This window comes from Pholis gunnellus (genome assembly GCF_910591455.1).
Source record: "Pholis gunnellus genome assembly, chromosome: 4".
NCBI classification, from domain to species: domain Eukaryota; kingdom Metazoa; phylum Chordata; class Actinopteri; order Perciformes; family Pholidae; genus Pholis; species Pholis gunnellus.
Genome location: NC_136530.1, coordinates 8,434,007 through 8,448,152, shown reverse-complemented (window position 1 = coordinate 8,448,152; position 14,146 = coordinate 8,434,007). Strand labels below are relative to the sequence as shown.

The 14,146-nt window shown below is 41.0% G+C and overlaps 1 protein-coding gene across 1 annotated transcript in view; it reads left to right on the top strand.

Annotated features, from left to right (window-relative positions):
• The window catches only part of faf1 (Fas (TNFRSF6) associated factor 1), a 58,205-nt gene that overhangs the window by 33,939 nt on the left and 10,120 nt on the right, over positions 1-14,146 (top strand). The window contains exons 13-17 of the mRNA XM_079157877.1: positions 2,085-2,239; positions 7,062-7,198; positions 7,293-7,381; positions 11,641-11,721; positions 12,451-12,528. Coding sequence (XP_079014003.1) covers positions 2,085-2,239; positions 7,062-7,198; positions 7,293-7,381; positions 11,641-11,721; positions 12,451-12,528 — 540 coding nt within the window. The remainder of the gene's footprint in view (positions 1-2,084; positions 2,240-7,061; positions 7,199-7,292; positions 7,382-11,640; positions 11,722-12,450; positions 12,529-14,146) is intronic.

The following is a 14,146-nucleotide window of genomic DNA, read 5'->3' as shown; positions in this document are numbered from 1 at the left end:
TTTTTAGTTCAAATATTGCACAACACTGTTGTTATAAGTGTTTAAGTAAGTTCCATCCAATTCATTATTCATTAGAATTAAGTGTTGTGATGCTTGGTCACTTAAATCAAAGAACAGGAATAATTTGAAGCAAAAAGATATCAATGTTTCTGACTAATAGCAACTCTTTGAACTGTTAAGGAAGCCAACTCAATGCACTTTACGGTTGGCTCTGTACTGTCCCTCTCGGCTTCCCTGTGGTGATAAATTCACGGGGATGAAGCCAAAACCCAGGGTGGTAGCTACAGTACCGTGCAGTAAATAGTATATTCCTCTCTCCAGAGGCCTCATTTAGAGGGACCTCCATAATACAACACAAAATATTCCGTTCCATCAAATGAGGTTTTGTTTTGCGAGAAAATAAATCCTACATCTGGATGAAAAATGTTGTATTTTCTTTTAAATGTGGCAATGGCTGAAACTCAACTACCAATCTACCTTCAGCGGTAGGGGAACATTGATTATGAAGTCAGAGGCTCAAGCTGACTCAATGCGAACACTGTTTATGGCGTGGCATCTTTAGTCTCCGTCTCACACACACACACACACACACACACACACACACACACACACACACACACACACACACACACACACACACACACACACACACACACACACACACACACACACACACACACACACAAAGCAAGCTGAGATTTAGGTGAGCAGGTGTGAGGAAGGGCTATGGGGTCACTATCTAGCTCAGGTTGGACCCAGTAATTTAGCTGAACGGAGGGATTTGCTCCTCCCTGCTCAGACAGGCAATACAAAAGATCTGACTTGAAAGCGGAGAGGGAACAGAGGGGTATGGACAGTTTAACTAAGATGAAGGAGTTCAGTTGGCGAAAATGCCCACTTTGATTAGTCTTTACACTTGCTCTAATTGAGCATGCATGTGTGTGAGTGTGAGTCCTTCACCACACAGTAAGGTTTGTGCATCTGCGCATGTGTGTTAGGACGTCTGTGTTTGAGCGTGTATCTGGGTTTTTTTTTCATGTTGTAAGACTCTCCCTCCCCTCGCACTCATTCCTCTCTCAAGACTGAATTTGCTTGTCTTCTCAGCATGAGTGTTTAATCTTTTCAGGCCGTTGAATCGGCCCAATGAATGAGTCCCCAGCTCCTTCTCTCTAGGAGCCCTGGAGATTATTCTAAAGCACTAATCGTTGAGCAAACACAGCAGTGCTCTCCCATTCCTATTCTACACAGGCCACAGTATAGCACAACTTCTCCTTTCACTTCCCTTCACGTTTTTACGCCCTGTGTAGATTTTTTTTTTTTTGCTTTTTGGCGTACGTAGCCTAGATTACTGCTCCTGAGAAACAGACCTTTTGACTCCCCCTCCGCAGCCATGGTTAAAAATGAACTCAGCGGAGACTGAGAGAGTTTTTCTTATTTGTTCGTATATAGCAAGAGAAGTGACATGTAATTTAGAGAGCATTATTTCCAACATTGTCCCCTGGAACCTTTTATGTTTGTGGGTGTGTTTGTTTTTTAATTAGATTGTCAGTAGGGAGAATCTGCCAGGCTTATATGATGGTGTCAATATCCTTGGATTTGGAGCTTCGTCAATATTGTCTGGCCCTGACGCTACTAACCTGAACAGGCTGCTGGCATTTGGTGTAAAATAAATAGAGTGATTTGTCTGTTTTGTTTTCTCCATATCTTCTTTCGAGAGTTTTATTTACACCGCTCTCCATTTGATTTTGTGTGGTATTTGCTGTTTTGCCAGTTGTGGCCTTGCTGTGGTCTGCAGAAGTCATGCTGGCTCTGCACCCGGTGCTCCCTCGTGTCACTTCATGGTCATGTAATGTGGAAATGTCTCGGCAGTGATGAGGCACCCACTTGTGGCTGTCAGATCTCACACTGCAGAGCAGCACAGATCTGCGAGCCATAGATTTCTTTCAGAATTTATCATTTCAAATCTGTTTCACTTCAGCAAAAAAATTGTCCGGAGAGAATCAGTTGTGCATTTTTGCTCGCATCTTTTCTTTTCTTACCTCAAACTCTTATTTTCCTCTGTTCTGTTCTTCCCCTCTCCACAGAGAAAGCTGCTGGCCATCTACCTCCACAATGATGACAGTGTCCTCAGCAACGTCTTCTGCTCCCAAATGATGTGCGCTGACTCCATTGTCTCCTACCTGAGCCAGAACTTCATCACATGGGCCTGGGATGTCACTAAAGAAGCTAACAAAGCCAGGTATCACAGTTTGATTATTTTCTTGCTAGGCATAGAGCTGCAGGATTTATCGGTTACGCATGTTGTTTTGTTCCCTTATCTCTTGTGTATCTCGCTGGCTTTACGCAGTTTTTCAGTTGTGATATGAATAAAGACACAAGTTCAATTCATTCTTTTGTTTACTACATGTATATGACTTCTTAAAAAAGAATTATTTCTCACCCTAAACACGTTAAACCATATTGCTTAGAATTTCTTACATTTCGACCAAAATGAAAATACACTATTCATTTTATTTGGGACACCTACATGGGGTGGACACAAAAGTAGGAATACCCTGTAAAATAAACTATAAGTAAGTACAATAGTTTGGCCTTAAAATACTATTTTTGTGACACTTATTAGCTTTAACTTTTGTTGCCAGACAAGTGAAATGGATTCATTTTTACGAATATTTTACAGCTGCAATTTGTTGTGCTGTAGTATTGGATTGCATGGTAGTGTCACATATTCCTGTTATTGTGTCAGCCCCTGTTGCTAAGTCTCTTGAACCAGATAGTTTTAAGAGTTTAAAGGCCTTTACACACCCGGGGGTGTTTCTTGTAGTGCGATTAATTCGCACATTAATATATTTTTTTTGGCATGAGTACTTTCACATAAAACACGAATATCACGCTGCACCACAGCGCCGTCATTTTTTTCCGGGAACAAAGTCGATTTTCTGAGCTAAATGATTGCCCATACCTCAAATTGCAATATCACACGGATTCTGTTTTAAAGCCAGTGGTATTTATTCTACTCTATTCCCTGGTGTCTGAGTCTCATCCTGAATCTATAGTGAGAAAACTGTTTTGAATGAATCGAAATGATGACCAAAAACTGTAAGACCCAGGTTGTTTAAAGAATTGAATTGCCCTTTAACTATTTAATTCTCTGGACCCCTCCGAGATCCTGGCGCCTATCGGAACCATGTTTAGTATTGCAATCTCCAACTGTAAAGTTAAAGAAGAGCAATGATGGAGCCTCTAAGCCCCGACTGCATGTTTAATCCTTATGTTTTATTTATGTGTGACTTACTGTCTGGAGGACAGGACTGTTTGCATACTGAGTTGTAGCTAATAAAGAGGGATATTGAATGCATTTGAGTAGGAGAGGAGCTTGATTGTGTGGAGAAAGCTCTGCAAACTGCCAGAATACCCTGTTAAGGAAGCTGTAACTATCTTGTTCTAGTACCATTGTTTTTAGATACTTCTATCAGAGGAGGTTAATGTAGTTTTAATTAGTGCCCTGCCCCACCCCGTCACTTACAGTTATGTATTTATCAACATGTTAAGCCTACAAAAGACTGAAGATGAGATCTGTGTTTTGTCATGTCGGTGTGAACAGCGGGCTTTTAGAAAATGATCTAAAATGTCAGTGTGGATGGAACCTCATTTGACACATAAACAGCGTTTTCAAATCGATTCACGTTTGTGTGGACCTCTCCTTAATTGCTGGCATTCAACTCTCACTCCATTGCTCACACCCTGCATCTCCGTCCTCTCATTCTCTCCTCTGCCTCATTCTGTTTTTGAAGCTCGGAGATTGCATGCTAACAAAAGGCGTTGTGTTTGCATGGTGAGGCCCCTGATTGGGCAATCTTTACTAAGCTGTCTGAATAGAGGGTCAGTGGGAGACGAAGGACTCCCTCGGAGTCCAAACATCTCTATCTCTCCTTTTTACGTCCACATTTTGGTGCAGCTTCAGCAATGTGTGTGTGTGTGTGTGTGTGTGTGTGTGTGTGTGTGTTGTGTAACTGGCAGGTCTGTGCGACACCTGTTTATTACCCTGCTACTATTTTTATCTGGATGGTAAATTTAATAGAAATTTGATAATGAATTTAGTCTGCGACGTGTGATAGACAATCAGATCCCCTGTTGGTTCAAGTGTTGAGCTGTGGAGAGCTGGAGGTAAAGGTGGACCTGCTGAGGGTATGATTGGTTTTGCTCATTACCGTTGTGCTCAGGGTTCTCTCCTACTTACCCTCGTGTTTCTGCTACATCTTTCCCTTCCTGATCCTTCCATCTCTCTTTATTTCCCTTCTCTTTATCCCGCTACCTCGACCCTCTCCCGCTCCCCAGAACCTCCAGAGTTAAGCCTGCCCTCTGGTAGCAGCCATTTAAAAAAAAAAACACTCGCCCTGACCTCACCCCTCCATTATTTCTTTTAAGGAAATGTCCCTCCTTCCTTCATTCCACTCTCCTTTCTCTCCCATTGGCCGCCTTTGCTTTTTGCCCCAGCTGAGCCTTTTTATTGCACATTAAAAGGCAGGCAACATCTGGAGCTTTTCATCACACACAGCTAGTCACAGCTTTGCTGCTAACGCATGCATGCACATGTGCTCACACCCACACACACTCGCACACACTTCCCCGTATTCTCACGCTCTCTGGTTGATCCAAAGTGACTGGTGATTGGCATCAATCACACAGGCTGTTAGAAAGGTATCCCGATTGTGTGCGAGTGTGAGTTGAACCTGCTGATATTGGAATGTGCCCGTTGCTGCGCTCCCTCTATTCTCACAGGCCTCCCAGTTAAATGATTAATTATGCATAAATGCAGTTCTGCTGATTGGAGGCCAGTGTAATTGTCACCCATGGGAAATTAATCTGATATATCGTAGCTGTATTGTCATTGCACATGGCAAATATTGAAACTATAAGTAGATAAACACACTTAAAGTAGATCTTTTTTTTTATCCGTGTGGGTCATGTGTCCTCAAATCTATTACACATTTAACTTAATGCTCACATATCTGTCTAAGGCGCAGCTCTAAATTGGAAACTGAAATGACTTTATTGTCTTGCTATTTCTTTTGTAGAGATTGGGACAGTCAACCCACATACAAGGGCCTGCCACAATAATATGACAGTGTACAATGACTCAAAAACCCAGCTGTTCTTGTTATTGTTAATGACCTTTGTGTGTAAGTTGGTGTCTTAACCGCTAAGAGCACAAACCAGCATGCAAGACCTGTTGTGTACACTTGACTTCTCCTCTTGAAATCCTCCTTCCTGAAGACATAACTGGTTCGAGAGGGAGAACAAAATGTCATTTTCAAATCAAAACTTGTCCACGTTTGCTCTGAAACAAAGTGTGATTGACACAGTGAGCAATCAGAGCATCCGGTTCCCAGACATTCTCCCGTACAGGTGGCTGGCAAAAACATTCCCTGCAGTGCTACTGTACTGGCCTGACTCATCAGCTGCTCAGCGGAGCGAATGTCAGGTCTAACCAGTCCACTCGCATCTTCACGCACCACTTTGATGAGAAGAAATGCGATGTGACAGTCCAGGGAAACATTAACTATTTTAGCTGTCCGGGTGAGAGATGGAGATTGGATTGGTGACAAATTTAGAAGCTGTCAATCACATTAAGCATCGGAGCAGTTCGTTGCATGTCCCGTGCAGGTGTTTCCTCTACATTTAGTTACCCCTGAAGGATTTTAAAGGCCGCATTCTTTGCCATGTTATGTTATGGCTGGATGAGGCCGTGCTGAACTGTTCACCTCGGTTTCTGCAGTAGCTTGACTTCCTCCAGCCCTCTGTGTTGTGTCCATACTTGTTCTATAGGTGGATTCATAAGTGCTTCATATCTTGGTTATAGCATTTCTGTCATTATTCCAGTGGATACATGTACAGGTTTGTGTTTACAGGCCGAGTAGTTTTTATGTTGTGGTGATGATTTTTCTTTTTTTGTGTGGTGGACTGACTTCCTTATTTTTGAGATAGAAACCAAAGCAGGTTGGCTTGTGTTTGATGGGAGATTTAAGATTGGGTTACCCTTCAAGTTAGCGTCCATTGTTCCCTGGCCTTTCATTACAGGTTAGAGTTTCTTTCTCGGCTATTGTTATGGTCGGCCCGGGTCGAGGTCTGAACAGGGACAAGTGTCAGGACAAAATGATCAGTAGGATTTAGGGTCCCCAACTTTTTCATTGCAAGACGTGGGTCACTCAAAGTTCAACATTTTAAAAAAAGTGTTTGAGTCATATTCCTAAAATATCTGCTTTGAGCTCTGTGGTTGTATCTTTTCACTGGTCTTCCATTTTTCTATCATCCATATTTTCAGCCCGTATTTGTACGATTATTACTTTCAAAAGCACCACAATGAACCCAAGTACTATATTTCACAGTTTGAGAAGTCTGCAAGTAGCTCCCTCCGCTTTGGCTTCATATTTTAATGAGTTCCCCCCCCCCCCCCCTCAGACAGCATACCTCGCATCTATCTTCTTCCTCTGACCCGCTGTCCCTCCATCCATTCCATTACTTCTCTATTTTACCAACCAGTTATTAAAGTAGATCTTATTAAAAGGCGGGAGAAAAAGCTAATCTATATTTGCATTCAGTCTATAGCCATTCATTAATATTATGACATTTACAGGGAGCTTGGCGGCGCCCCGGCTGCCTGCTACCCTTTTCCCTCTCTGAAATGTTAATTTAAAAAGTTCTGTCTTTGTAATGGAATAAGAAATCCTCTCTTGCCCTATCAATTCTGGGTGTCTGGTGAGGAATACTAATTCATCTACGGTTCCAATTGAGATAGCATGTCAGTCTGATGGAATAAGAAAATGCAGAATTGGCTTTAAAGTTCCTTCATGCCACGAGTTGTGTGTATGCTCTTCCTTTTCCATACGTTGTAAAAATGTTTGTTTGGACATGCATGTGTATTTTAAGTGTCTGATTTATGGTCTATGTATTTTCCTTTAAATTACAGGTTCTGAAATATGTGTTCAATTCCATGAAAAATGAATTTAATCGAATAAAAGGATTCATTTGAACTGGATTATTATTTCTTTGTGTTCCAGACTACTCACCATGTGTACGAGGCACTTTGGCAGCGTGGTGACACAGACTATACGGACATACAAGACAGACCAGTTCCCTCTGCTCCTTATAGTCATGGGCAAACGCACATCCAATGAAGTTCTAAATGTTATTCAAGGTGATTACAACTCTATTCATATTTTGATATCATCTACTGTCTGTAATTTATGTGAGAACACAAAGATTAAGTTACACACCGTTTTTATTTTCAGGCAATACGACAGTGGACGAGCTGATGATGAGGTTAATGGGAGCAATGGAGATCTTCACAGCACAACAACAAGAGGACATCAAAGATGAGGTACGGTTTGAGGGCAACAAGGGTGCCTGTGACAGTGAAACACAAATGTCAGGCTCCGAATGTTAAGTAGTAGTAGTTACCTGAAGAAAAAACACTGATTAATTTACTATTTATTTATTTTATATAAAGAAAATAGACAAAGCACACGAGGAAATGTGTCTCTGCTGCATCTTTGCCTGTCTCCTTCAAAACGTCTGACAGAGAGCCTCTGCCCCCCCTGACAGTGTGTGGTACTTTAAAGTAGGACCCGCCGTAACAAACATTTTATTCATCTATTCTATTTTACCTCGTAGCTGCAATTAGTAGCAGGTTTTGACTGATAGAATAAAGCACCTGTAAGATATGACAGGAAGTATACCTGTGGGGTGTGCTTGGACCCCAGCTGGTAGGATGAGGGTTAAATGATCTTCAGGGCGGCTGTGGCTCAGTGAGCCGAGCGGGTCGTTCTTTAACCAGAAGGGAGGCGTTCCGATCCCCGGCTCCTACTGGACGCATATCCAAGTGTCCTTGAGCGAGACACTGAACCCTGAATGCTTAACAGCAACCCTCTGCTCCTAAAATGCTTAGGATGAGTTTAATGAAGAGGTCTAATTTCATGTTTCTACCCGTATGTATATGAAGACTTTAATAAAGACTTCAGGGTCTCTGCTGTGTATTTGTATTCCAGTTACAAATCAAACCTTTTTTTACCTTAATTTGCTTAAATTTAGCCTATGACTATAGCCACATTCAAAGGCCCCGGTGGCCACATTTGAGTCTTTTTAAATTCTTCTGAAGAGATAAACCACAACATGATGAAACAAATCAGTCGGCATTGTTAAACTGTGGCATTCTTGTAATGACAAGCAGAGAATACTTAACCTTTTCACCTCAGTCCCCTTTAGTTCTAGCTTAATGTACCAACTACAGTCTTTGAATAGGGACGGGGACCCAGACTCACTGTGCTGCTTTGCGTCTGTCGACTGCCACTTTTACTCCAATAGAAAGTGTTCAAACACCATTGAGGGATACACTCCATACAGACAAGTGAGGGAACAGTGGTGGGAGTCTTTTCATGTCACAAACAGGAATCTGGGACAGTATGACAAGGAGGTCACCTCATTGTCAAATACTTTCACCTGACCCTCTTCACCATTTACTGATGTGTTTACTCAGTGACATCAAACAAGAGAATGAATGACACTCTGTGCGTGTTTGTCCAGACAGGTTTTCAGTCAACGGACTTCCAGAGTAATCCTCTCAAGCTCTATTTTTGCTCTTTCATTTTTAATAACTTATTGTCCGAGTTTTAGAAATTAGCAACAAAACGGAATATACAGGATCATTGTAGAGTAACAAGTGTTTTAAATTAAGATGTACAGAAATTCATGTAGTTAAGATGTGTGATCCTTTAATAAGAGCCTGTTCTTCTATCTACAGGTCACACATGTTTTGCTCTGTGTATTGTGTCTTTCTTCTTCCCACACTCTCACTAACGTTGTTGTGCCTCTTTTTTAACTACTGTATCTACGTATATGACAGATGTCACACCATATTAACAGTTGAACAGTCAATCAACTAAACAGCCTCTCCAACAATGCTAATGTGATAGTCATAGCATTTCAGTTATGGGAACAGTGGCTGTTGCACGCAAACACACACACACACACACCCCTGAGGGTTAGACTTATTTTTCTTATTGCTACAATACTCTGGCCTCATTTGGATTGTCACACATCAAAATTTCAACAATGACAAGAAGAGACAAGAGGTATTCAGAGTATGTCCATGTGTCAGATCAGACGGTGAATCATGATGCGTACTGTTGCTTCACTCTTTGTATCGTTTGATATTTTTCAGTATTAGCAACTTAGAGTACTGATACTAAAAGGATGCTTTTGTCAATACTATAATAATACTATAATTAACATAAACTAATGTTCTATAATGGTAAATGTTGTCTAAACTCAAGCTGTCAGACAAGAACTTTGCAGAAATTAAACAGTCCAACTTACATTTAAATGAGGACCTGGCTGATGAATTTAAGCCGACTGTCCATGAAATCTTTCACTACTGATTTGGTTGACTAGCTTACATTGTATGTTGACCTCATTAAGTAATGGTTAGGAATATTGAAACTATATTTTGTATTTGTTTTAATATAATAGCACACATGCTCGTTATGTCATCTAATGATGCCCTCCATATTTGACCACAGGATGATTTTGAAAATGATTGTGCAAGTTTCTATTTCTTACGAACTGATTTTTCTCTTTTTTTTTTATGGCATCTGCGCAAAGTAATTACTGTGCTGTCATCACTTCTTTATATAATAATTGCAACAACTGGCTTGGCCATTGTACAAGAGTTTAGTAAAGCTGTTCTGAAAGGTATTATAGTGTGATAATTACCCAGGTGTGGCCTGTCAGAAGGAAACGGCTTGTGAAAATGTCAAAAAGACAGCGTAGAGAGTATAATTGATGATGAAAGCATAATGTTCCAGTGTGATTAGTACCAATAACCACAGGATTTTAGTATATCCTGTATCTGACAGGACCTATCCCATCTCCAAGGTGAAGTCAGCCTTGACTCTGGACTAATCCCAGCTTCACTGTAGCAGCTCTGAGGCATTGTCGAATTTCCCCCTCTCCCTTCCTTCTTTCTTCTTTCAGTTTTCCTCCTTTTTTTTTTTCCCACCTCACCTTTCCAAAGACAAACTCAGACACGAACACAGACATCCACCCAACCCAGACATTCCACTTTGACAGTGACTTTTGTGTCGGTCTGGAAATGGAGCAGCTGGACAGCCACATTGTGCCTTCAACCAACCTTTCTGACTTGCCAGTCATTCCTATGGTTGTCTGTGTTTTAGCTTAGTAGTTAGTAACAGATGTCTCACTGCAGGTTTTGTGGTCGGCGTCACAGGCTATTTTCGGCTCAGGTCACTTCACATGCATTTCATGTGATGAGCAGCCAAAACTAACCAATGTTCAGCAATGGTCAAGAGCACCGAACATGCATATCTTTTGGTATTAGAGGAAACTGAAGCACCCGGGGGAAATATAACTCAACATCAGAGGAGCACGCAAGGTCCACAGAAAAGACCTAAGCTGAGGTTTATTCTTGGCCGTCTTGCTGTGAATTGTCAGTGAGCCACAGAGTCACAGTGCTGTCCAAAAACAAATTACATAAACAATTTGCCCCAATTAAAGTAGCTCTAAGCGACACAGGCAACAGCAGATAAGTGTTAAATTAAATTTCTTATGTGAGCAAACATTACATGTGTGACAGCTTGCATTTCTGACTTCTGGCCACTGAAATAGGAGTTTATTAGCACCGTGTGTAGCCAACTTGACGAGTAGCCAATATATATATATATATAGATGTAGAAAAGCCTCCAACGATAAGATCTTTACATCACATTGTTTTTGAGCAGATACATGGTAGGTTAATGTTTCACGTCACGCTTCTCATGCGCATTAGGTCATTTTAGGCAGATGGTGCATTTGAAAACACATTACAACAGTACAAGATGGGTATCAAACGTGATCTATTGTGTGCCATGTTTGCGTGACTCGGGGCCAGTCTATTGAAGGTGGCCACTTTTGATGCTTTTGTCCCTCTCTGCCATTCTTTTACAGTTTCCTTTCAATGTCCATCTATTATGCGGGCCAAAAGCACAAATGTATCCTTTGCATTTTCTGTTTGAATGCAACAATACACACTGTCCTTTTGCTTAGCCACTGCTTAGCTGCACAGTAGCCCTCTGACCATCACAATAAGCTTCCTTTGCCATATCCGGGCTGGCACACAGCATGGGCCTTCAGAAAATGGAAAACTAATGGCCGTGCACTGTTAACACAATGGACGCTCGTATTTAGTCCCGGTCTTTATAAAACACTTTGTAGCCACAGCAGGTAGAAAGAGAAGGGCCGCCTGTCCCCTTCCCTCTGTACAAACAGGAAGAGAGAGGCAAAGTGAATGAAAGAGAAAGGGACGGTGAAACTGAGATGAGGAAACATAAAAGAGACTCGGGGTCTGGTAAATGACAGCACGGTCACAATGACTCCCCTCTGGTGCTACTCTTTCATACCTGGTGTTTGTACGTTACCACATTTGACATGCTGCATTTTCTTTTGCTTGGCTCTCTCTCTCTCTCTCTCTCTCTCTCTGGCTCCCACACCCCTGCGCCTCCGCTTAGATGTTTTGTCCTTGTGTGTCCTTTTATTATGTTGTTAGTTAATGGAAAAAACACTTTCTTTCTCCCCGTCTCTGCCCAGGACGAGCGTGAGGCAAGAGAAACGGTGAAGAGAGAACAGGACGAGGCCTACCGTGTGTCTTTAGAGGCTGACCGTAAAAAGGTATTTTGAAAAATGAAACAAATTAGCTACTTGAATGAATGCGCTCCGAGTTAGTTGTGGTATTCTAGCCCGCACGTGTACATCATGTACGTCATGTTTTGTGATTATGAGCTGGCATGTATAGAATATTGTGTTGTAGTGGGACCCGGGAATAAAAGCTGCTGCTCCCCAACTAACGGGGAAATAATAATACATTTAATGTACAGGTTAAATAAGCACCACTTCTACGCCGATTTTACATTGTTTCTTAAAAAGGCACCACCTCCTTTTTCTTATTGTACAATTTTAAATAATTTGTGTTGCTAACAAAAGTTAAAGACCTTGGTGGTGCTGCTGTTGTTTTCAGGGTTTAATGCTCTATAGCACAAAAGGTATATTAATGAAATGCAATGAGCTAGCGCTGAAACTGTTACTCGTTTCATAGATGAATCACTTGATGCAAAATTATAGGGCAAAGTTCAGGATAATTAAATAATCATTAAAATCCTATCTCAAGGAAATTAACACTCATTCCAGCTTTACAAATGCCTGGATTTTCCTACTTTTCTCAGATTTTGTGTCATATCATTAGCTTTTACTAGATTTAGATAATTGAGTGTCTAAAAAACTAATATTGATATCTACATAGATATCTGTAACAATTATTCAGAGGAAACTTGACATCCAGTGGGAAACATAGTACCTGTCGTTGGGGCCCATTTAATCAATTCATTCTTTTTCTTTGTTCAGAGAGAAGCCCAAGAGAAGGAAGAGGCCGAGCAGGTTCGCCAGGAACGGATGAAAAAGGAGCAGGAGGATGAGAAGGAGGTGAGAAGAACAGCCATACGCACATCATACTCTCATTATGCAAATTACCGAAATTAATAACCCAACTTGATCAGTGCAAGGCTGAACAAGGATATGTTTTGCCAGCACGCAGTGATTAAGCCATTGTGCCGTTGTGTTTTCTCGCTCTCACTTCACAATAATGAGTCAATTAGATTGTGGTTTTGGGTGAAGCCTGCCAGTCAGTGAAGCGTGTGTAGTGTGGGCGAACAGGCATACAGCCATTTCAGAAGAATCAAATATTCTAATTACAGCGAGGCACGTCCCTGTTAATGTCACCTTACATGCACACAGTTATTGTTCTGTTTGACTGCTTTACATTGGTGTAGCACACAGCCTCATATTGAAACCCAAGTGAACAAAAGACTGAGGCAATTCATGTACACAGGCTTGTGCACAAACACAACCTAAGCAAACACGCATATTCACTTGAAAACAATTATTGTATGTGAAGAGGGGGCAAACACACACACAGAGGCAGACACGCACACTGTGTCACGCATGCAGGAAGAACAATAATTGTCTGTGAGGATGGCACCAATGTTGTAATACAGTCTATAGTCATACAGTGTAGTCCCGCTAAATGTTGTTTACTCAACAGCAGAGCAGAGAGCCTCGGGGCACTGAGAGGTATTGGGTGACCCAGCTCGCTCGGGTTATTTGTCACTTAAGGCAAACAAGCAAGAACAAAAGAGCCCCGGGTCGGGTCTTCTTAATTATATCACTGTAGTCCACTAACCAAACTGTGTGCGCACGCTTGTGTATTTTTAAACAACAATAGCCATTTTTGGCCTTGTGTTGCCTACTTATATCAATTCTCCCTTTCCCAGGCTCAATGGTTTCCATGGGGTCTCCAGTGTTTACATACTGGTGTTGTGTTTGTGCTACAGTCTAGATATTCATAAATATGAGCGCTACCAACAGCTGCTGGACCCGGACAACGGCAACTTCAGTTTCTTAAACTGTTAAGCAGGAGCTAAAATTCATCTGAAATGGTACCTGGGTGCCCTTTTGTTTTTTTCACAACATAATACTGCATTTTGTGTTGGGTACTTCTATTTCTGACTACTTTAAGTAAAAAGAATACAAAAATACATTTTTATCTTAAAAAGATTTTCCATTAACATAAGACATAGGAAACCACAAAAGTTTAAATACCAGTAATGTAAGAAGTTAACAATAATTCATTAGCAGCTTAAATCAGACATTATTTTTTCTACCATTGATATAGTTGAAGAAATGTATATTTAATAAAACAATTGTCGTCATTTGCATATACCTTTTCAAGTAAACAAGTTATAATTTGTTTTAAGCATTTAGATTACAAATGATGCTCTTCATCTTAACAGGCACCTCCTGCTTACTACGTTGTCACTTACCGTGAACAGACTTATAATATCCTTAACTAAAAGTCATCATATCTGAATACTGTGCCAAGATTCATTGTTTTACCATAATGTTAATACATATTTTCATATGATACTGCAATGTTGTTGCTCTTTACAACTCTGAGAAATTCAAAAGTACACTGTGTAAACAGTTTTTTATCTCTTGTTGTTTACAGTTTTCGGTCTTATGAGCAATCTAGTCGTGTATATGA